We start from the raw sequence: 25,044 nt of genomic DNA, 5'->3' as shown, positions 1-25,044 counted from the left end.
CAATAAACAACGATGTTTGGAACTCGTGAAGAGCTGTAAGAGTATTTAGTTATGTCATTTGGATTAATAAATGCTCTCTCTACTTTCAAATCCTTAATGAAATAAGGAAGTAATCTCTCCAAGAAATTCTAATTATTCTCTACAGTAAGAATTATCTTATTCTAATGGATTTTGTCTTATCTATCGTAAGTTAATTGTTTCCTTGCTTGATTGACTTTGGAGTCTAGTATTTAGCTTTATTTGTAGTGTAAAAATAAATATTAGTGAATTGTCCATTATATCATCACACAGTGTGACATAATAATGTAATATCCTTCTATTTTGAGTCTATACTATTCTCTGCTGCTTGCTTACCTAAAATCTACAATTTCAACCTGTTAATGCCGTCTTATTTATTTAATTACTTATTCTTATATGACAGTGTTCTCTCACCTATTCTTAACATGCCGATTTCTGATGCTAAGAAACAAAGAGTCTTGGTAGCATGTTGTGTGATTTATTCAGAGGTTAGAATTGACTTCGTTTAACATTTATATTCTTGGTTACTATGTTATCCAGAATATTTATCATTTGTCTTTCTTTTGCCTACAATCGTTGTAGTCACCATAATATACAATATTTGGGTAGGTATACCATGCTGTTGGCATAGACCGAAAGCTTCTTCGTAAAAAGTACGTTGAGGCTGTCATACCACCATTTATTGCTGTCCTAAGGAGATGGCGCCCTCTTTTGGCTGGAATTCATGAACTTGCGGCTGCTGATGGTTTTAACCCTCTTATGGTGGATGATCATGAACTAGCTGCTTATGGGCAGTCAGTTGAGGTAATTCAATTTACTTAGTTTATATGTGTGAATGCATTACGCATACACAATTTTACATGTAAACTACGTTTCTGAAATTATTTTTGAATATGTAAACCTAATCATATACTTATTGTGGTTAGTAGCTTTAGAATCATTGGTACATGAGCTATGGAAATTTATTTGGTACAAAAGACCAGTAGAAGCAGAAATACTTTTTTGGGCTACAAGAGAACGATGATGTACAATAGATAACTTATTAATATAGTATCAAAGCCAAGCACTAGTACCATACAATTTTAGGAGAATAATTTTTTTTCTTCATTCATCAAAATTTTGTAAGAGTTTGTTTACACAGAAATTGCTAAAAAGATTCCAACCACCTGGATTACAAAATAAATACAAAGATAAGAAGAATAAGAAAAAATCAGATTTAAACGAAGTGTGAAAGAAGTGCAGCGTTCCGGATTGGTCATTCTGGAACACTTTTTCCAAATATCCATTCAAAAATGACTGAGTGCAACCAATCCAGAACTCATTTTTAAGGTTCTTGAATGTTGTTCGCCCCACTTGTTCTGGAGGTTTTCTGGAAAAGTAAATCCAGAAAACTACTTTCAATATTCTGGAATGTACTATCCATGAATTGAAAAACACATTCTGAGAACTACAGTTTAAAACACGTTTTTTTTTACATAAATAACTTCCGGAGTGTGTGTTGTGGAAATTTCTATTCTGGAAAGGTGAATCCAGAAACACTTTCAGCAACCATTAACACACGAAACCAACATTTATCCTACCCTTTTCGGATTGTGACTTCCAGATTCTCCAACCTAGAAATCATTTTTAATTTCTAGATTGCACAATCTAGAATTTAATTTTTGCCTGAATAAATGCTTTCGGATTGCACACTCTGAAAGTCATTTTGAATTTTAAATTGTGTAATCCGAGATTATTTTCTATTTTTGGATTGTACAATGTAGAAGTCAATTTTTAAATGATTTTTTTTTTCAGATTGCACAATTTGTAAGTCATTACTTTAGATTACACAATCCTAAAGCTTTCTTTTTTTATGAAAAAAATTACTTTTGAATTGCACACCCTGAAACACTTTCTTCCTTAAGTCCATCCATGTTTGGTCTTTTTACCACCCCCATGGGAATACACATGAAAAGTGTGGCCGTGCAGAAAGAAATGGCTTTGCCATGCTTTGGCCGGAAGGGAGAACTTTGGGCAGCCACCTTTACTACGGCCACCCATAGCCCACCTAAGTAGCAGACTCTTTGGGGATTGCTAAAATTATGAACTCAGATTGCTTAAATTACTACCTAAAGGATTTAGATTTCATTGTTATTATTATATTTCCAACATAGAACTTAGATTTGCTATTATTCATTGTCTGACCAGAGATCTTTCATATATATGTAAAACATCCATATGGTTGGTCTGAGTTTCATTGTATTTCTTTGTTGTCACTCCAGTAAAACCAGTACAAATTTCAAGAGATGTATTAATCAAGAACTCCTGCATGGGCTCTAATATTATATTCATCGTGCATTAACTTAATTATGCATCTGAATTTCTTTCAGGCTTCTCTCGATATGATATCTCCGGCCTGGGCTGCTGCTTTTGCATCTCCACCTGCTGCATTGGCATTGTCTATGATTGCAGCTGGTACTTCAGATAGCGAAAATCACGCTCCTTCAACAAATGCCCAGCTTAGGCGTGAAACCTCATTACTGGAAAGGAAACAAGCTAGGCTTCAAACATTTTCAAGCTTTCAAAAACCTTCAACAATTCCCAGCAAAACACCACCCATACCAAAGAACAAAGCAGCAGCAAAAGATGCTGCTTTGGCAGCTGCTCGTGATGTTCAACGCTTTTCAAGAATTGGTTCTGGAAGAGGTCTGAGTGCCGTTGCGATGGCTACATCTGCCCAGCGAAGGTCTGCTGGTGATATGGAGCGGGTTCAGAGGTGGAATATTACTGAAGCAATGGGAGTTGCTTGGATGGAATGTCTGCAGCCAGTTGATACAAAGTCGATATACGAGAAAGATTTCAATGCTCTGTCGTATAAATTTATAGCTGTTCTTGTTGCCAGTTTTGCCTTAGCAAGGAATATGCAACGATCTGAGGTCTGTCTGCTAATTGTTACTATGGTTTTCAGATTATATTGACATACTATATTTTAAAGATTTCTTTGTTTCCAGATGGACAGGCATGTCCGTGCATGTATAATATCTCGGCATCGTATCAGCAGTGGAATTCATGCATGGCGCAAACTTATTCGACAATTAATCGAGATGAAAAGTCTTTTTGGGCCTTTTGCAGATTATTTGTACAACCCAATTCGAGTATGTTATGATACAATGTTCCACGTTGTTGCTACCAACTGGCAGTCTTGGTTGCTGCTCAGTTTTTTCTGGCCATATATTATCTTTTGCAGAGTATATGAAAAACCTTTAGGAAGATGCATATTGCTTGCTGTTCTCAGGTGTACATGCCTGAAAAGTAAAATCCTAGAATTCGAAAAGAACTAGTGTGGCTGCATTGGACTTTAAAAAAGAGCTCGATAGCTATTTTCAGCTAATGCTCTTATTTTTCTGTATGATTATTTTAATGGTTCAGTCACCATGGTGATTATTTTGTATTTTTCTGTAGGTTTTCTGGACACTAGATTATATGGAAAGTTCTTCTAGGATGAGAAGATGTATGAGAAGAAACTATCGAGGGTCTGATCATTTAGGTTCTGCCGCCAATTATGAGGATTATTCAAGGGAGAATAATGATCCGAGCACTCGAGTTTTATCTGCGGAAGCAATTACAATAGAAGGTATAAATGAAGACGAAGAACATATAGAAACTGAAAATTTGGATCTTACAGGTGACGATATAGGAGATGATGTAGAGAATCAGCCTAAATTTTCGAAAGGAGCTGAGAAAACTGTGCAAAAATCTTCAGATTCCAATGCAATTCAACCTGAAAGTGATGAGGGTGTTGTTCAGAGTTCTTCAGCCTTTGCACCTGGTTATGTTCCAAGTGAGCTTGATGAAAGAATTGTTATCGAGTTACCGTCAACAATGGTCCAGCCACTTCGGGTTGTACAGGGAACCTTCCAAGTAAGTTTCATGATCTAATTTTAAAGTAATTTTAAAACGATCCTGATGATATAGCAGATACGAAAAAGATAATTTTGTGAGAACTGTGCCTATTACATTTTGTAGCCATTTTAAGATTACTTGTGGAATGAAGAGCGGTATCGGTAGAGAAGAAGAGCATAGTAAAATCTAGAAAAAAAATGTAGTCGGGAAAAATAAGATTAGTATAAAATAAGTTTTTTTTCTTAATTAAGTAATAAAATTCTTGAAAAAATATATATTTTTTAAAATGGCTGTTGACATTTATTTACATTTTGGTTTTGGTCGACATCTGTAGTTTAGATAAAGTTCCACTTAATTGATGCGAAAAAATAAAATCAAGATCCTACAAAGTGGGTTCATATGAGTTTTAAACTAGCTTGGTGTCTGCTCAGCGTATTTTGTTTTGATAGTAGTTACTAATATGGGAGTAAATATTGCAAGTTTACTATACAATAAATATAGATTTGACCATAAGAAATCCTTAAAATGAAGGGATTCAAATTCAGAGTTTATTTGGAAGATTTGTTCCTGATTTAAAGTCTTTATGTCAGGAGACTTATTTTCTTTTATTAGGATTTGTTTTTCCTTTAAATTCCAATATATTGTTTTTTTCTGAAATCTGCAAAGTAATTCAACAATTATTGCTTACTTGCTACACAGTTTTTCACATGGTATCTAGAGGTTTAGGATTTTCATGGAGCCGTGGTCTCTCTTTGTTTACTTTACAGACTTCATTCATTTTATCTTGAAGAGGACAATGGACTAATATTTCAATTTGTGTTATGTATCTGTGTCCGATACATATCCGTATCCCTGCTTATCCGTGTCTTTGATACGTATCCGTGTCTCTGATACGTATCCGTATTTAATATTTTAAGATATTTTATTGATATTTATCAAATTTATAATACAATAATATTTTTATGATGACATTAATTTATAATTTTTTTATTTTGACACTGTTTAGTACATTTGATTTTAATTTGAATCTACACAATATCAATCATATGTTTATCATGTTTTTAAGAATTTTTGTATATTTTTAATATGCATATATCGCGTATAATATCCTATTTACTTTCAATGTATCTTGGCATATGAAGTATGTGTCTTATCAAATACACGTACAGTAGTTGTGCATCATAGGGGTTTATTATTGTTTTTCTCTTCCTTGTTAAATCACCCATTATTGCTGATTTGCATCTCCATGATGTCTGATCCAAAATCTCAACAAGACAATATTCTTGTTTTTCACAAAGGACTGGTGATCTCCAAGGCATTAGAGCTTCATACAGATTAAGTGGAAAAACTTTCTCAAAAGGTCCCAACTTGTACGGACCTATCTCAAGGTAAAGGGGTGCCTTTCTCATATCCTTAAAAAGTGTCCAAGTAAGGAGAATCCAACTTCCTTCACCCCGGGATGAAAAATACTCCATGATAATGTCCTGGTTGCGGGGTTCCATGGAGTTCAACATTACTGACACGTGTATGTTTCTGATTACAATGAAGAATATATGGGATTTCATCAACAGCATGTATTCAAAGGCAAATGATGCTGCTCAAATGTTTGTCAAAAGACAAAATGTGACAATGGGTACCTTGGCCTTTGAGTACATGCTTACTACAATTGGAAGAACCTGAACTTAAATGGCTGCCATATTTTGTTCTTCATTAATGTTAGGTATTTCAAGTATGGGTTAAATTCATAGACTTGTGGTGATTGAATAATAAACCTCCTTCGTGAGTAATCGTCCAGATAGATAACACTGAGTTTGTTCTCCAGTAGTCTTTGGGTTTGGCACAAGAGGTGAATGATTAGAAGAAGGAACAGAACTAGATTTAGTAGATGATGAACTATTACACTCAATAGATGGTGGAGTATTAATGGGGCTTAATTTTGCAAAAATAAGATTTTTTAGCTAGAATGAATTATCCTTATCTTTGATACATGAGCTTTCCCCCAAAGATAAGGTTGAAAATATTATTTATTTTCAACAAATGTGACTGATAGGCGAGTCCAGATTCTCTACTGGTTTTTTAGTGCTGTCTTCTGCTGAGCATTAAAAATACACTATATTAGTATTGTAAATATCTTTTTAATATATTTTAAAACATCAAAATTAGTGGTAATCAGTGTATTATAAAAGCACAGTAGAGGAACAGCACAAAACAAATCAGCAGAGAATCCAAATTCATGGTTATAACACTTACAAATTAAGTTTTAATTATTAGTTATAATAGAATAATTTAACATATAAATGTAATAATTATTTTAATTTACCAAATTACAAATATTAATTAATCAATTACAAACTTTAAAAATATTTATATGATTAAATATGTTTTAATATTTATTTATAAATATATATCCTATGACGGGCCTAATTCCAATTTAAAAAATTTACAAACAAATTTAAAAAAAGAAAAGAAAAAGTGGCAAGTGAGTCCAGCCGCCCACTGGCATGTCCTATGACGGGCCTAATTCCAATTTCTGGCCCTTTCTTTTTGTGGTGGACCAGCTCAATCTAACCCGTTTTTGGAGAACTGACCAAAACGGGTTGGACTGACCTGTTTTACTACCCTTATTACACACAACTCAACAAGTACCCCACACAACAACCCTTCCGCCCTATATAAAGCTTTCTCAAAAAGTGACACTCCCTGACACAAAAAGCCCCTATAACTACCTTTTATTGATAACTTTTCTCCTAACTTATACATTCTATTTCCTATCAGTGTCTTTATGCCTATCAGGAATTTGGATTCTCTGCTGGTTTTTCTTGTTACTTATTTGATTCTTTCTCGAAAAATTCAGTATAAATGACCTAAATGAAGGTGGTATAACCAGATTTTTCTATATTGGAAAGAGTTGTTTCTAACATCAAAGACAAAGGAATTTGACTCTTACTGCTATCCATCCTGTTTGCGTCCTCTAGAAGGTAGAGCCCATTGTCTTCCCTAGCAAGTCCAATCACCTTCTCCGTTCCTTGATCCTGAAATTAGCAAGTTGTAAGATTAAAAAACACAAGACAGTGTAATCCATTGTAAGCTTGTGAACAAAATTTGGGAGCAGGTAGAATTTCCATTAGAATTAGTTTCTGGTTTATCATAATATCTCCTTTTCCGGCAACTCTAATGCAAGTTCCATCTACAAGTGTACTTTTTTTGTTGCTTCGACACGGTCAATAAGATATAAACCCAGTAGATTACTTAGTCATAAGGTTTGTGGCTCCAAAATCAACTACCCAGACACCTTCTTTAGAGGAATTTAACTAATTAAGTGCACAGGAGTAACGTATATTACCTGCAAATGCGAAGGAGCAATTACTTGAGTCTACAAGTTTTGTTAATTTGTCCAACAAACCCTTAATTTTAGAATCTCCTTTGTGCTGAACTCTGTGTTGTGGAGTAAAGAAAAGGTTGTGGTGTTGCAGCAATGCAGGCTGTGCAGGTGGCTACAGTGGAAGAAAGAAAGGGATGTAGTTTTGCAGCAATACAGGCTGTGCAAGAGAATACACAGGCTCCCAAGGATTTTAGACCTCGCATACCATGTTAAAAACTTAAAATAAAAAAAAACTATTTATGATATTATTCATAGAGGAGCAATTCTCTTAAATAGAGTACATGGATATAATAATTAAAAATCCTAATTTATGGTGAATATAATCCATCCCTACAATTTAGGATCAATGATATTGTGCAATAAATATAAAATATATTGTCGGCCTGTCAATCCACTTAATTATTCTCCTGATCATGAAATGTATTTAAATCTCTTAATTATGTAATTAAAACTTTACAATGAATATGCAACATTAGAAGAAGGTTTGGTTTGCATGTCACACCTTCCGCCAAAGCAGCTGGTGTCTGATGTTCTAATAAAAGGACTTGATGCCTCAGACTTCCATAATCTAATAACCAACCTGGCAGTGGAGGACATTTATTCCTGGGCTTTAGAGGGTGTGTTGAAATATGGGTGTAAATATTTCACATTTACTGGACAAATCTATATTCTGATTCCACAATTATTGCTTATTGCCCACACATTTTTTCACATTCCGATTCTTTTGAAGTATGTGGTTCATGTATTACATCCTAAAATGAATTTAATGATCATGGGATGAAGTTACATTGCTGATTCTAGTCCTTGGAAACAGTCTCCACTAAATTTGTATAATATATATAGTGATGATGTGGAAAACTTATTATTGGAAAGTCACCGTAATTCCAATTATCATTTTCCCATCTTAATTGCAGTCTTTTTGGGTTACATACTTTCAACCTTGAAGCATTATGTTTAGTCTTCCATGGACAAGAGATGTGGTTTTAAATAGAGCTTGAAAATCTTAGACTATCCTCAATTTATAAGTTGGTTCCTATAACTGAGATTTACTTCTACAATTAATCTCTTTTCTAAGCAAGTAATTGTTGTATAAATTGTGAATACCTTTTGTATGGATGATTGATTCAGAAAATTTTTCAGATTGCTTTCAATTGAAATTTATTTAGAATGATAAAACATTACAAAGATTTGGGAGAGTTGGGAATCCTCTTTAAAGTATTCACAAAAAACAAAATATCAAAGAATGCATAGATGGAGTAGGGTTCCAAAATCCTTCAACAATTCTGTTGAGGAAACTGTTAGAAGTGGGTTTTAAGCCTAATTCAACCTCACAAAACCAGTTTGTAAGGTGAGGATTGCACCAGACCGAGGTATATTCATCTCGTGCGTGGGACTGTGGTCCATTAGCGGCCCGATAGTGAGTGAAACAGAATGTCCAAGAAATCTTGTTAGGATAGGTTCTAACCTGACTCTAATACCAGGTTAGAAGTGGGCTTTAAGCCTAACTCAACCTCACAAAACCAGCTTGTAAGGTGAGGATTGCACCCACTTATATATTGTGAATTAGCGTTATCTCTAGTCAATGTGGGACTTTCAACAGAAACCAATTGAAAAATCATCTTATACACTAAGTACACCTCAAATACCTAATCCTACCCTTATCTGTAAACAAGTGCTGTGATATACGTTGATACATGAGAATTGCACCCAAACCAAATGTACCAAAGTGTAATATAAGATTCACGCCACATTTTTCCTTTTCTACTTCTTCCGAAGAAATGAAAGCTCTTAAAGATTTGGCCCATGGGCTGAGGACACACTCAACACCAAAAGGGTTGTAGAAAAGCAGTATCAGAACAGTGTAAGGATATTGTAGAATTGATGGTTTTCAGCAATGCATGGGGAGTTTGGCACACATGATAAGATCACGATGAATATATCTGGCCCATGATACTTATCTCAGTTACTCTTATTATCATCATTACTCTGGGTATTGTAGCTTTTTGTTGCTTTCTACCATCAAATACATGGAAAATTATAGATGAGTTAGTTAAGATTTGGGCTGCTATTTTTATTGTCAGAAAAATGGATGAAGAGTATAGAAATTATTCTCTTGCCTTAAATATAGTTAAACTGCACTAGTGTGAAATGCTTATTGTCTTGTTGTAGGTTACTAGTAAGAGGATAAATTTTATAGTTGACCATAATGAGACGAGCACCGTAATGGATGGTTTGAAATTTGGTTGTGAGACACAAGAACAAGAAAAGAACCGCAGCTGGTTAATATCTACTCTTCATCAAATTTATAGTCGGAGGTGAATTCATTTTGTTGACTATTTATTATTTTATTGTTCTATTGTATGCACCTGCAATCATTTTGATTCTTAATACATACATATATATCTTAAATATTTAAGAATATGAGAAAAACTCTTTGTATGTTGAATGTCATTGTTGTTTTTACCTTAAATTTTGGGTGGAACATAGCAAAGTCAAAAGGCATGCTTTATGCTTCTGTGTAAGGAGTGATTGCTTTGGGGTATTAGAAAGGTCTATAATTTCTAGTGCATGTTTTGTTTTCCTCTTAAGGATACCTAATATATTCCCCTGTTTCTGTTCCATTTTTTGCATTCCTTTTCTGTCCTTTTTTGCTTTTGTTATTGCAGTCTGCATCAAAAGGACTACTAAAAAACTGCATATTACTATTAAAACTCAATTTCTTAATTTTGTCAATCATGTTTCTATTGAAGTGTTGAACAATAAAGATTCTTTCAAAAATCAAGTATATGAGCCCACCCAAGATGCATTTGGATATTTCTAAATTGGTTGCTTAAATTGAGGGAAGGTATAGTGCAATTATAAATAATCTAATGAAGTAGGCGCCAGAAAACAATAGCAGTCCGTTTAGTAAATATCTCCCTATCTAATTGCACCTTCTTCCATTTTGCTTAGCTACTTTGTGTTTTCTTTTTGACAGTTTATAGTGCAAACTTGTTGGAGTTAACATTTTGAACTTGATGTTGTATGCATATCATTAATTGATTCCTTTTACAGATATCTTCTTAGAAGAAGTGCACTAGAGATATTTATGGTGGACCGTTCCAACTTCTTCTTTGACTTTGGGGTACTGATTCTAGAATATGCTGCTTTGTTTCCTTTCGTAGTTCAGCAATGTAATCATCTCGGATTTTTAACCACAATTAATCTTAATATATTTTTTAACATCTTAATGATGAGCGGATGATTGGTAATTGATGCAAACTTACAATCCTTGAACTGATTCTCCCTACCAAAATTTCCTCTGCAGAGTAGAGATGGGCGAAGAAATGCATATCAAGCAATTGTTCATACTCGACCTCTGTATTTAAACAATATATATTTAGCTACCCAGGTATTATTTTTGTTAGTGAACTTTCGTCTTCATAAATTTCTTTGCATGTGAGATTAGGATAAAAGTAATTTATTTTTCAGAGGCCTGGACTACTTTTGAAAAGAACCCAGCTTATGGAACGTTGGGCAAGGTGGGAGGTGAGAAGTTTCTTAACTCTAAAGACGTTAGTGTGTTTGGATTTGCTTGGTTACGTTATAAAGCAATCTTTTTTCTCATATTAAGCTGCTTTATTCAAAAGAAATCATGTTTAAATTCAGGCATAAAAGTTGATGATTTGTTTTTGTACCAACCATTTATTCCTTACTAGATATAGCATGTGTAACACTTTTGTCACGTGTCCAATTGGATTACATCGCACGTAACGTATACTTCAATAATAAGAGGTAGAAAAGAAATATTTTACTAATTACTGGCGTGATAATTACATTTTCAACTACTCTTTTGTAATAATCACATCTCTTAAAAAAAAGGAAATAAAATATATTGGAATGAATACTTTAGGGGTCATATGGCTTGTCGCACCAGAGTCCGAAACCCAAGATTACTTACATAAAGTTTTAGAAACATCAAAAGAAGAATTGGAGTTCTTACCAGTCATGACTACAAAGCACGTACTTGAAGGTGACTTATTGATAGACTACATGAGAGATTTCAAACGTTCAATTTCAGTATGTAGTGCATGCACCTCTAAGGTTAACAGATCAACATTGCTTAGTGGAGCTGTATGTTTAAGTAAATAATAGGGATTCTTGACCCCTCTTAATTAAAAATAAATAAAGACAATAGGGCACCAAAAGCCTCAGTGGTGGCAGTGGTGATGACAACAACAATTCCAACGATGACAATGGCGAAAGCTCTGGTGAAAGGTCCGACAGAGGTCCAACGACAGCTCCGGCTAGGGTACAACAACAGCTATGGCAAGGGTCCAACAAAATCTCTAGGAAGGTCTAGCAACAGCTCCAGCAAAAGTTTGGCAGTGGCTTTGGTGCACGACAAATGGGGTGCAACAGTGGACAGAACCACAAGTTGGTTGTACTTCAGGCAACTCTATAAAGTTGGAATAGGTTTTCTCTATTGCAATCCATATGGCTTTTGCTGAATTGAGAAACATACATGTGTCACTGATTTCTGGAACCATTGAGTTCCATAACCAAGCCATAATCATGTAGTTTTCTTCGTCCCATGAACTGAATGTAGGATCATCTTTAGCAAGATAATCATAAAGTTAAATGGCTAGCCTTTCCTTTTCCGTTGAAGATGGTCCTAATGAGTGGAAACCATTTTGGATAATTTTTTCCATTCAATGGATAGGCTGAATGAACACCCTTGAATTCTCCTACATTGTGAGGTTTGTTACCATTTTTCATTCCAGCCATTACAATAAAGTGATATTTTTTACAGTCAAAAACACTTTCTTATGATCAAATCAATTTTCAATTATGAACTAAATAGGAGAGACGAGAATTGGCTGTAGTAAGTAGGAGATGGAACCAAAAGGTAGGGATTTTCTTCAGCTATGGATTTTCAAGCTCTTGACGAAAGGTTGAGAAACACACAATAAGAGAAATGCTAAATTTCTGAAAGTGTGATATTTTTCATTGATTTTTCTTTTGGAATGCCAAACATGTTTTTCATTGATTTAAATAGAATTGGATACATTGTATATATACTGTACATAACTCATACAGATACTGAGAATAAACCTAATTGTAATTGGTATAACTGTCTAACAAAATCTAACTGAACTAAGATAGCAGTACTGTCTATGCCACTGTATTGGGTAGCAGCAGCAGAGGTGCTCTGGTATCTCTAACACAAACATATGAAATTTGTCATAATTCATTTTGTTGAAAACTTTTACATACTTTTTAGTAACAGCTATCCAGACAAACAATAAGTTTCTAATGTAATTTGCTTACTAACTTTACGGTGCCCTTATGCAGATCAGTAATTTTGAGTATCTAATGCAACTCAATACATTGGCTGGCCGTAGTTATAATGATATAACCCAGGTGATCTTCGCTATTGCACTCTATAATTAACTCTTTAACTCTATCTTCATGTTATTTATTTTATCATTATGAATTTTTTGCAGTATCCAGTTTTCCCCTGGATTCTTTCTGATTACAGTTCAAAGAGCTTGGATCTTTCTAATCCTTCTTCTTACCGGGACCTTTCAAAGGTTATCATGAATGTTGCTTTGGTGAAATCAAGGGAAATTACCTCATATTTTAAATTTGTAATTTTTTTATATCATGCAGCCTATTGGAGCACTGAACCCAGATCGTCTTAAAAAATTTCAAGAGAGATACTCCAGCTTTGATGACCCCGTAATACCTAAATTCCACTATGGATCACACTACTCAAGTGCAGGAACAGTAGGTCCCACCCCCCACCTCCTTCTTTGAATTTTCCTCTGGTAATTTAGTACGTAGGCAATTTAGTACGTAGGCTGTGGATGCTAGTTTTTGGTTTATTCTCTTACTTGTGATTCATGGTTGATTCAGATGGAGCTTAAGTGATTAACTTTGAGTTGATGTCAAGTTTATTTTTATGCATGAACTCCCAATTTCAAAATAGGAAGTTTCACGTATCCCGAATCACAATCAATAAAATTTGAATCATTTTTGGCTGCACTATGTCAGTATGTTGGAAGCATCAAATGTACAATCATCTGAACCTTGGCGCTCAGAAAAAAGGGAGATAGAGAATATTTATTGATTTTGGGCTAGATGATTTTTAAAGGGAAAGATGTAGATTTTTTGCCAGGATGCTTTAAATGGTCAATCATGTTAAGATCAAACAAAATGGCTTCCATGTGATACCAATCAAATAATAAATGCTTAGGATATTAAAATAAGGTTGGTTTACATTCAAGTATTGTCAACAAAGTCCTGATACAGAAAGACATCTCACAAAATGTGCTTAGTGTAAACTTGGGCACTTTAATGTTATGCTATTTTGTTTATTCTTATTTCCTGTTTGTTGGCATACTACTAACATACCCCAGTGTTAAAAGGCTTCTTGCATGCAAAAGTACAGGAAAGGGTCACTGTGTAGCCCTACCCCTACACACACACACACAGATATATATATATATATATATATATATATATATATATATATATATATATATATATATACATACACACACACACATGTAAAGAGGCTGTTTCTGAAGGGTCCTTTTAGCATCTGTGTTTATTTTTGGCTTCTGCATTAAATCTCCCATCTCCTTGCTAAGTCATAGAATAAATCAAAATCACCATGATTTTTTCCAGTTCTTCTGAAGTAGCAACAGAAGCAATCACCCAGTATGCAAATGACAGCATTTAATATGGTTGCATTTTAGTTGCTGATTTTGCATTAGTTAATGGTTATTATCTTTTACAGGTTTTGTATTATCTTGTTAGGGTTGAACCATTCACTACTCTTGCAATCAAACTTCAAGGTGGAAAATTTGATCATGCAGATCGAATGTTTTCTGATATTTCTGCTACTTGGAATGGAGTTCTTGAGGACATGAGTGATGTGAAGGAATTGGTATATGTTTACTAACATACAACAGAACGATTGGTTTTCGTAAATGCTTTTAATTAAATTTTAGTACTTCAATATCAAAGACTTCTAGGGTTCCTTGGAGGACTTCAATGTTTTTAGTACTTATATTGTTAAATGCTTACCATGGTTTTCTTGAAACTTATATTTCATTCTTTCTTTCTTTTTTCCCCATTTTAATCTCAACTTAGGTTCCTGAGCTATTTTACCTCCCCGAGGTCCTCACAAATGAAAATTCAATTGATTTTGGCACAACACAATCGGGAGGAAAGCTTGGTATACTCATTGAGATTTTCTTCATTTCCTTTTTATGAAGAAAATGTGATTACATATATATGCATATTAAAGTTATTACCCCACATGAGAATTACTTTTTGTCATACCAGATACTATAAAACTTCCTGCTTGGGCTGAGAATCCAGTTGATTTTGTGCACAAGCATAGGATGGCTCTAGAGAGTGAATATGTATCTTCTCATTTGCATGAGTGGATTGATCTCATTTTTGGGTAGGTTTTCTTCTTGCTTTTTATTTTCTCCATATTTTTTTACTAGGATAGACCGAGGATATTCACCACCTTTGAAGTATGAGTTGCCCATATAAGAGATTTGACACCACCACCTTTAATACAAAACCTTAAGGTTCAATGTTTGTGGATCTTTCTTTTCTTATATGACATCAACTTTCTCATATCTACTTTCTTTGGAACTTTCAACTCATACTTGGATTTTTAACTGTTTTCCCCTAAAATTTCAGTTGGGTTTTACCACGAGTTTCTTCCACAACAAGACATGGTTGTACCAGCCATTTATCTCAACACACTTCCCCTTACCCTTACTATAGTGGCGTTTTACCACAACGGGACATACTTGTCTCCATTTCAGTTTGGCACCAAGATAAACTTGACTCTGATACCATTTTTGGGATTTTTTTTACTGGGATAAACTAAGAATATTTACCACCTCAGAGCTATAAGTTACATAATAAGAGACCTGATACCACCTTTAACACAAAACCTTAAGGGTTGTTTGTAGGTCTTTCTTTTCTTATATGTCACTCAACTTTCTCATTTGTATTCAAGGCGAGACATTCAAATCATACTTGGGTTCCTAACAAAATCTCCCTTTTGTTTATTCATGAGTTTTATTTTTCTAGCATTTTTTATGTAGACATCTCTGGCATTCCTTTTTAAATTTTCACTTTATTTTAGTCCCTTGAAAACTTGCATTTGTTTACATTAAATGGATTTAACCATGCAGGTATAAGCAACGGGGAAAGGAGGCTATTGCAGCAAATAATGTTTTCTTTTACATTACTTATGAAGGGACAGTGGATATTGATAAAATATCTGACCCAGTATGTCTCTGTTGCATCTTCATATTTTCAATTAATTTTGTCGTCTATATAACATGCAAATCCAACTCCCTGAAGCAAAATATGAAAATATCCACATTAATTGTCGTATGAGAACTACCTTCTTTGGTTAAACGACTAAAGTACATGTTAGCTATAGTTATTTTTGTCACTTATATATGTGTTTGTTTCCATAATTTTATTATAAAGGAAATTAACTGCTTAAGCTTGATAAACATTGCAATCCTGTTCTTGTTAAAATTAGAGCTAGAAAAAGAATCCCTTTTGCCATTACTATCTCTTTTTTTAATCAAAAGCAACAAATGCTATTGCATAACTTTAAAAAAGAGTGCCAAGGACTCATTTCGTCGTTTGTCATCCCAACTATGTTTGCATCACAAACAACATCAATCATATGCAACACCTCTGAATATTATAAAAGCATCAGACCTCAACAAATAACTTATCCATGGTTTGTAACTTGTTCTTAGATGAACTGAACTGAGAGTGAAAAGAGAGAAAGAGAACTGAATATGAAGGGAATCTTTATTATGCATATTACATCAGAAAGTATGAGTACAAGATGCATTTATTGGCATTGCTTACTAACAGCTATATAATAACTGACAGCTGTACAAATTAGATTACAAGTAAACCTACCGCTGTACAAAGAAAACTTACAAGTAATACATCTACAAACTATACAAACTGACTTGGTTCTACTAACATCCCCTCACAAACTCAAGGACAAGATTTTTCAGAAGAAAAAATCTTCATATTGAGTTTGACCTAAACCCTAAATGCGTTTAACTACAGCCCAATGAGAATCCAATGGGTTAGCCATAAACTAATAAACTTTATTTACAACAAAGCTAATTTTTGGCCAAGTAAGAGTGGCATATTGGAAAGCACCAACTACTGAGCGAAATAAAATAGGTTCTGAAAAAAGATCGGTACCATGTGTTTTATGAAGCAAGTCTCTTACATTATTTGTCTGAGTCATGAGAATAGACTGATCACACAAACATTTTATCTCAAAGCCAAGAAAGTAGTCTAGTTGACCAAGTTGTTTCAAGGAAAAAGTCACATGAAGTCAGGTTGTAATATTTTAAATGAGAGTAGTAGAGCTACCAGTTATGATTATATCATCAATATAAACCAAAAAGTGGACAACTTCTAATTCCTTTTATGTAGATGAAGAGAGAGGCGTCACAAGTGTGGTTAACAAAACCAAACTTATGAAGAGTAGTTTGTAAATGATTGATTGAACCACTGCCTCAGGGCTTGTTTTAATCCATAAGAGTTCTGTTTTTAACATACAAACAAGAGCCTTATCACTTGCTTCAAAACTAGGTGGTTGTTGCATATAAATTGTTTCATCAAGATAATCATTCAAAAAGGCATTATTGAGATCAATTTGAAACAATTTCCACCCATGAGAGAGAGCAATAGTAAGAATATTTTTTATTGTAAAAGGTTTACCTACGGGAGGAAAGGTTTCATGAAAAATAAAAACCATGGACTTGATGAAAACCTTTTGCTACAAGATGAGCTTTATACTTATTTATTGAGCCATCTGCTTTTTCCTTACTCAAAAAACCCATTTACAACCAACAACCCTTCTATTAGAGGGTAAGTGTGGCAGATCCCAAGTTTTTTTAATTCATTAGAACATCATATTCCTGCTACATTGCAGCCAGCCAATTTTCATCTTTAAGAGCTTGTTTGACACTGGTAGGTTCAAAATGAGATAACAACAAAGATGAATGAAATCTGTTTTGAAAAATACCAAATTTAGATCAAGTTTTCATAAGAAGTATTATGTAAAGGTGCAGTCAGATTCAAAAGAAGATGAATTAATAGTAGAAGATATAGATAATGTTGCACCAGAATCTGATGTCATGGAAGTACTAAACACTGGATTTTCAAATTGTTGAGGTGGCGATAGATTTGGGTTTAAACTAAAATACTGACTAAGATCTTGGATAGAGTTTGGTGTACTTGGGAGAAAAAACATAATAAGGAAATATTTGTTCATTTTAAACAAAACATCCTTGGAAATATATATACGAACACTAGATGAGAGACATTTGTAGCCTTTGTGTAACTATGAGTAACCGAGGGAAATACACTCCTCAGACATGAAATCAAGTTTGTGATAATGATAAGGTCGTAAAAGAGGAAAGCAAGCACAACCAAAACTTTTGAGGAAATGAAAATTGGGATGTTTATTAAACAAAGCAGAATACGGAATGGCAAAGTCTAGAGATGTTGTAGGCAACCTATTGATAAGAAAACAAATTATCTCTTTCAAATTAACTAACACTTAACATATTTTTTGTAGTGGAAGGAACATGCAAAAAATTATTTGGTTGAAAAGTGACTCATAAGGTGACACAAAAGAGAGGAACCAACACCATAAATACTCAAACCTGCACCGTTTCCAATGAAAATTTGATCTGGACCATTAAACTGTTGAAGATATTTCATGTTTTGTGGTTCACCAGTAACATGGAAGCTTGCACCAAAATATTGGCATTACCTTGAGAAGTAGACTTCATCATCATTGCACTCGGTTGAGCATTGCCATTAGGCTTAGTATTAGTATTCACCCAAGTATTTGATGTTTTATATGAACCACCCAAATAAGGAATGGACTGTTGTGTAGCAGGACAAATGAAAAACAATGATTAATGAGGCTGATAGGATGCATCAGATATGAAATAACAAACATTGGTTGTATGTCCAAATTCGAGACATATTTGGCACTGAAAATTGGCAAATTTACCACCACTTCCTCTGCTAGAACTACCACCATGAGAGGATACTCCAGCGAGAAAGCCTCCACATTGACTGCCAAATGAGTGTAAGGAGCTTGAATGTAATGCAGTGATGGTTAGACTAAAGTTTGTGTCTCTTGAACATAGAAATGGCGTGTTTCATGTCCATACAAAAGAGCTTCAATTTCAGTAATTGAAGGTGTGCATTTCTTACTCTCAATAACAAATACAACTGGAGCATAGTCAAATGGAATGGAAGACCTTCCAAATAGCATCAACATATTCTTCATGGCGCACAGGAATACCAACACCAGCAAGCTCACAACATAATTTTTAATCTTGAGCAAATACTCTTCCCTTGATTTGGAACCAAGTTTGATAGCATGCATTGTAGTGTGCAGTTGTCGTGTATGAGACTTGGTTTGAAGACTGAAATACTCATGAATTTTCTCCCAAACTTTATGAGTACAAACAAGAATACGAGAGAAAGAGAGTATGAAGCCAAACCAATAACGTTTGATTCCAAACTTCCCAAGCTTCATGCTCAAGATGAATGAATATCTTTAGCAACACAATCATGTTCAGTTAGATATCAAGGTGGAACCATTGGATTCGCAACAAATCGTTGTAACTTGGCGATTTGATTATCTCAGCAATAGTTGTTGAAAATAATTGCCAAGTGTAATTTACCTTGTGCAGAGCAAAACTCACTATCGCCAAAAAGAAGAAAAGTGGGTCTGAGAACAAGTCACCGCTCAAAAGTTCAATTCACTATCACCAAAAGAAAACGTAGCTATGAGAACAATTCACTGATTGCAACTTCTAATTAACTTTCAGAGTTCAATTACATAAAACAAAAATTTATGAACAGATAATGAACCAGCATCAAAATGCAACTGAATGAAGAAAATTACGAACGGCATCAAAGAGACCGAGATAATATCAAAATCAGGAACCTAGAACAATTCACCGATTGATAGTATTAAATTGACTGAACAGAAGCAACAGCGAGCTGAATCATGAAAAAGTCAGAGGAAAAGCTGGATCGTAAAAGAAATGCTCTGGATACCATCTTAGATGGATTGAACTGAGAGTGAAAAGAGAGAAAGAGAATTGAACATTAACTGAATTTTTATTATGTATATCACATCTGAAAGTATATGAATACATGTGTATTTATAGACATTAGTTACTAGGCTGTTTCTTCTTGCACTCCCATCAAATTTCTTCCTGCACTTCATCATTCTAGATTTTATTTTCCGGAACACACTAAATCAATTCTGGAAACATTTTTCAAGAAGGCACTTACCCATTTTTCCGGAATACACTCACTAACTCCGGACAAATTTTTCTAGAAGCTATGATGGGGTGCAGGAAGAAGATTGCTAGGGTACGGGAAGAAATAGCCTACATACTAACAACTGAATAAGAACTGACATCTGTGCAAAGTAATTTACAAATAAACCTACAGCTATACAAAGAAAACTTACAAGTAATACATCTACAAACTATCCAAACTGACTTGTTTCTACTAACACTCGGTACTTTCTACTGTGCATGACATGTAAAGGTGCAACAGCATGCCACACAAGATCAGATTGCTTATTTTGGACAAACACCATCTCAACTTTTGACTATTCCACACTTGAAGAAAAAGCCACTATCAGAAGTTCTTCATTTGCAGGTAATTTCGATATTGATTACTTCTTTCTGAGTAAGCATCTATGTATGCCTCCCTGTCTTGTTTCCCATGTTTTATTTTGGCTTTCTGTAATGTGTCTTGATTACATACAAAAGTCATCTAGCAAACTGATAATTCATGGTTAGCCATTAGCCATTAGCCATGCAAGGATAATGGCTGTTTTTCTTTATTTTGGTTCGTATATGAAGAGAAAATGTATATTTCTTTTTACTAAATAACTCACTAATTCTAAACTCTTACAGGAAAAAATCCCAAACATGACCAAAATCCATACTCGGCGCCATTTCTTATATTTGAGTTACCATTGACTTTGATTCCCTTAAGCATTTCCAGACAAAAAGGGTTTTATTTTTATTTGTTAAATATTCCATCTGTTTCATTATTTGTCTCTTTAACATAATGCATACATCTTAAGAAATTTTTTTACTACGTAAATTACTATGATTAAATGATTTAAGGTAGCTACTATAAATCATGTATTACGTGCATAGCTTTAAGTTTTATTAAACATATTTTAGTAAAAATTGTATCCAATTAACAGACTAAAGTATTCTAATATACTCCAGCCATATGCTCCATGTATAAAAAACAAATTAAAAAAAACTTGAACCTGAGATCAGTTTCTCATATTTGTGCAGAACACTATGGTCAAGAAAGATTTAGATTTTATTCCTATTGACTTTAATTCTGTATATTTGTTGTATCTCAGTTTTATTACTAGCATAATAATCCCACAATCTCTGGAATTTATTTCCTAGAATAGGCTGTGCTTTTTCTAAAATTGTCCAATAAATTTGTGTATATATATCGAATGTATGTAATGTGAAATAATGAGAAAGAAATTATTTTCTTCTAAACTTAAGAATTATGAACCCTTCTTCTCTCCTTCCTAGAAGTAGAAAGAGAGAAAAAATAAATTGATCCCGGATTAGACACCACCTACACCTAGTCAGAAAGAAAGCCTAACTTATCTGTTTCGATTACCTCTGACTATTTTTGTCATTAGTATGTTATGTTGCTTCGAAATGCTCTCCTATTGTTTCATGCTTGCTCAACTGCGAATGATCAATGCATGTGATTATAATGATAAACTGATAATGCATACATTTTTGTCTATCAGACAATATTCCGCAACCCAAAAGCAATCAAGTCATATCCCATTCCATCCCCTGAACACTGCAATCTACCAGCAGCTGCTATCCATGCGTCTTCAGATATGGTTGTGGTTGTTGGTTTAAATGCACCAGCAGCTCATGTTGCACAGCACAAATGGCAACCCAATACACCTGATGGGCAGGGTACACCATTCCTCTTTCACCATGGAAAGGCTACAGCAGGTTCTGCTGGTGGGATTATACGAATGTTAAAAGGTCCTGCTGGGACTGCTGAAGAGTGGCAATATCCCCAAGCATTGGCTTTTCCTGTTTCTGGAATTAGAAGCCAAGCTATTGTCTCTATAACATGTGACAAAGAAATTATTACTGGTAAATGTAGACGAGCTACGATTATTAAAATATGCTGCCACTAGTAGTATGTGAAAAATGTAGTTCTTTTTCTTTTTTCAAAATACTCTCTTCCCCCTCCCTCTCAGATCTTAAACTTCATCTAAGAAACTTGACCTACATTTGTAGTACCAACTTTTTAAACTGCCTGAATCTTTCACATCTAACTTGACAATTGGACTTCTGATTAGGTGGGCATGCTGATAATAGTATCAGGTTAATATCCTCAGATGGAGCTAAAACCTTGGAAACAGCCTATGCTCACTGTGCTCCTGTGACTTGCCTTGGTCTTTCACCGAATAGTGACTACCTGGTGACAGGATCCCGAGATACAACAGTATTACTCTGGAGAATACATAAGGCACTTGCATCACATTCAAGTGTCACAACAGAATCTTCGACTGCGAATGGCACTGGCACTGGCACGCGGCCTTCAACCAGCAGTAGTTCTTCATCACATTTGTTGATGGAAAAGAATCGTAGACGCCGTATTGAGGGCCCTATACAGGTACTTAGGGGGCACCAAAGTGAAATACTCAGCTGTTGTGTTAACTCAGATCTTCGAATGGTTGTTTCATGCTCTCACTCATCAGATGTTCTTCTACACTCTATAAGAAAGGGACGTTTAGTCAGAAGGCTGGATGGTGTGGTGGCTCACACTGTCTCCCTTTCCTCTGAAGGGGTTGTCGTGGTGTGGAATGAATCGAAGCATATTCTCAGTACCTTTACTCTTAATGGTCTTCTGATTGCAAAATCAGAATTACCTTTCTCTAGCAGCATTAGTTGCATGGAAATTTCTCTTGATGGATGGAGTGCTTTGATTGGAATTAATTCTCAAGAAAATGGTAGAGCCTACAATAGCAGTTGGAATTCGCAATCGAGTAAGTCGGGTAATGAAGATTTTTATTCAGACTCAGAAGAAACTCACGATACCAACAGAATAAATGCTCCATCACCTTCAATTTGCTTCCTGGATTTGCACACTTTGGAGGTACAATATTAAGATGTTTAAATTGAGCTGTCTAAAGAAAATCATATCTTTTATTTCTCATCAAACTGTTTCTTTATGTGCCTTCATACTTCCTCAATATTCGCATACTATAAGAAAACACTCAGTAAGAACAGCATTCTGATTCTCTCAAACATCATGAGCCCTGTTTCTTTCCTACTATGCATATCCTTGGAACTGTTTTTCATTGCTAACCACTCTACCATACTATCTTGTGTAGGTGTTTCATGTGTTGAAGCTGAGAGAAGGACAGGATATCACAGCTCTTGCTCTAAATAAGGATAACACAAATCTTTTGGTTTCAACATGGGACAAACAGTTGATTGTCTTCACTGATCCGACTGTAAGTTAGATCACTCTTGATAAGGATCATTGTCAAATATCAATCATTGCTTATGATTTACCAGCGAATACTGTTTCTAAATATTCCATGATTCCAAGCAATGATTTTTTTTTATGATCCTTGTAAATTGGATAAACCATGAACATTGATTTCACCTGCATTCTAGTTTAATCAGATTTGCACATTATTTGGAGTTTACAATTTACACCTGTTCGGTTTGATAGTTTTATTGCTTCTTGCAGTTGAGCTTGAAGGTGGTCGATCAAATGCTCAAGCTTGGTTGGGAAGGTGATGGGCTTAAGCATCTCATAAAATGATATGCTTTTCCGGCATACAAATGAGGATTACATGATCTTTTCTATGTAATAACTATTAGGAAAATAGAATGGAGTTATAATACTCCAACTTGTTAGTGTTATAATTGAATGTCTTCAGAGACATATTGTAACATATTTAACGACCAACTCTGACCAGTTACCGTATAGTGGTTAGGTTACTAGTTTTAGCAGTGTTTTACTGTCCCTTTTGAGCTCAAATATTAGTATCTCACAAGCTTTGACTGAGGTTAGAGTCATCACAGTGTTGTTCTCTGCTTTTTTATTGTGGTCAATGAAAATATGGTAACCTGTTTTCGACTAATACTTTCTCCCTTGTAACAACCTGTCATGTATATTTTTGTTTATATTAATAAAAATATAAGAGTGGTTAATGGACAGAGTATGGGGTGCAGATAGTTTGGGAATAGAGATATTGTTTATGGACCAATTATAATATCACTCAAGTATGTGTCTATATTTGTTAAAACCGTAAAAGATTAGGAGCTTTAATTGCAATTTTGACAAGTATTGAGTAGTTTCTAGTGTGAATGTGTATGATTAAAGTGTAAATCTTGTATTTGGTTACATGTGGGGAGGATATCCAAATTTTTATTCTCGAAATACAATTCATTTAACACCAAAAGATTGTTGATAGCATCGTGGATCGGGGCATTAATTGGGTTTATATACTTGGAGGATATGAAACTTAGTATGAACCACTATGGATGAAAGAGGAGACACTGGACGCACGTATTTGCCATAAAGTTCCTTTTTGGATGTCCAATCATACTTCTTTAAAGTTTAACTTGTTATCCTTCCCTTTGATTACTTCTTTTTCACTCATTTCAAACACTCTCAAACACAAAATAACTAAAACATAGCAAATTACGTATATAATACAAACTTGAAGATTAAATATATAAGATGAGAAATTAGAAATCAGTTCATTTTATTCACAAAACTTTAAAAATAGAAAATAATGTTATCATAATGATACTAAAAAGTTAGAAACTTATAACGAAGTATTCAAATATAACATAATTTCAATATATTATAAAAAAAGTTATTAAAAGGATATTTTTCTCAGATGGATGACAAAATCAGAAAATAAATAAATAAATAATCTTTAAAATAAATAGAAACTTATTACATTTAAAAACTTGATTGGATAAAAATACGTACAATCAAATTTTGAAAAAAGATAAAATATAGACAAAAATTCAAAAAAGAGAGGTGGGGAGAGGTAGTGAACAAAACAAGGGAAAAAGAGAGAGAGAAGGAGAGAGAGAAAAAAAATGTGGAAAGAGAAAGTGCATTAGATTGTTAACGCCATAGTTTCCTAATGAAAACCTTGAAAGGTTGCTCTAAGAAATGAATCAACTATCTAAAGCTCTAAAAGAAAACCCATAATTTAATGTATAGATTTTTTTCAAGTTTAGTTTTGTATAGTAAAAAGTTTCTTCCTTAATTATTAATTTAATTTTCCAAATATTCCTATATGCTTTTGGTTTATTTATGGTTTAAGCTTCCTTGTTTATTGGTTAAATTGTTTAATTTCCGAGAATCAAATTACCTCAACTTCAAATTATGTATAATAAAACTAAACTAATTCATTAATTAATAATGGTTTTCTCTGTATTTACACACATAGATAAGTAGACCTCATTTTACACTCTAATTTCTGTTTTTAACAAACCAATTTGTGTTTGTAATAACTTCGCTAATTTGATTTTTTATGAGTTATTTATTGATTTTTCTATAACTTTTACGGTCATTGTATAAACAATAAACATTTAAAAAATAGTTCG

General features: G+C 34.0%; 1 protein-coding gene across 1 annotated transcript in view; it reads left to right on the top strand.

Moving 5' to 3' along the window:
• The window catches only part of LOC114166355 (BEACH domain-containing protein C2-like), a 60,499-nt gene extending 36,893 nt beyond the window's left edge, over positions 1–23,606 (top strand). The window contains exons 12-32 of the mRNA XM_085667617.1: positions 422–506; positions 628–822; positions 2,388–2,933; positions 3,009–3,152; positions 3,460–3,918; positions 9,452–9,597; positions 10,337–10,406; positions 10,590–10,673; positions 10,754–10,810; positions 12,617–12,685; positions 12,769–12,855; positions 12,935–13,051; positions 14,067–14,216; positions 14,423–14,507; positions 14,618–14,738; positions 15,490–15,586; positions 19,934–20,047; positions 21,186–21,549; positions 21,759–22,558; positions 22,797–22,919; positions 23,162–23,606. Of these exons, the coding sequence (XP_085523743.1) occupies positions 422–506; positions 628–822; positions 2,388–2,933; positions 3,009–3,152; positions 3,460–3,918; positions 9,452–9,597; positions 10,337–10,406; positions 10,590–10,673; positions 10,754–10,810; positions 12,617–12,685; positions 12,769–12,855; positions 12,935–13,051; positions 14,067–14,216; positions 14,423–14,507; positions 14,618–14,738; positions 15,490–15,586; positions 19,934–20,047; positions 21,186–21,549; positions 21,759–22,558; positions 22,797–22,919; positions 23,162–23,236 (3,988 nt within the window). The 3' untranslated portion in view covers positions 23,237–23,606. The remainder of the gene's footprint in view (positions 1–421; positions 507–627; positions 823–2,387; positions 2,934–3,008; positions 3,153–3,459; positions 3,919–9,451; positions 9,598–10,336; positions 10,407–10,589; positions 10,674–10,753; positions 10,811–12,616; positions 12,686–12,768; positions 12,856–12,934; positions 13,052–14,066; positions 14,217–14,422; positions 14,508–14,617; positions 14,739–15,489; positions 15,587–19,933; positions 20,048–21,185; positions 21,550–21,758; positions 22,559–22,796; positions 22,920–23,161) is intronic.
• Positions 23,607–25,044: the final 1,438 nt, after the last annotated feature.

The sequence above is a fragment of the Vigna unguiculata genome, chromosome 10 (genome assembly GCF_037176805.1).
Source record: "Vigna unguiculata cultivar grain cowpea cultivar isolate G323 ecotype 2 chromosome 10, ASM3717680v1, whole genome shotgun sequence".
Classification (NCBI taxonomy): domain Eukaryota; kingdom Viridiplantae; phylum Streptophyta; class Magnoliopsida; order Fabales; family Fabaceae; genus Vigna; species Vigna unguiculata.
This window is presented reverse-complemented; position numbering and strand designations above follow the sequence as displayed.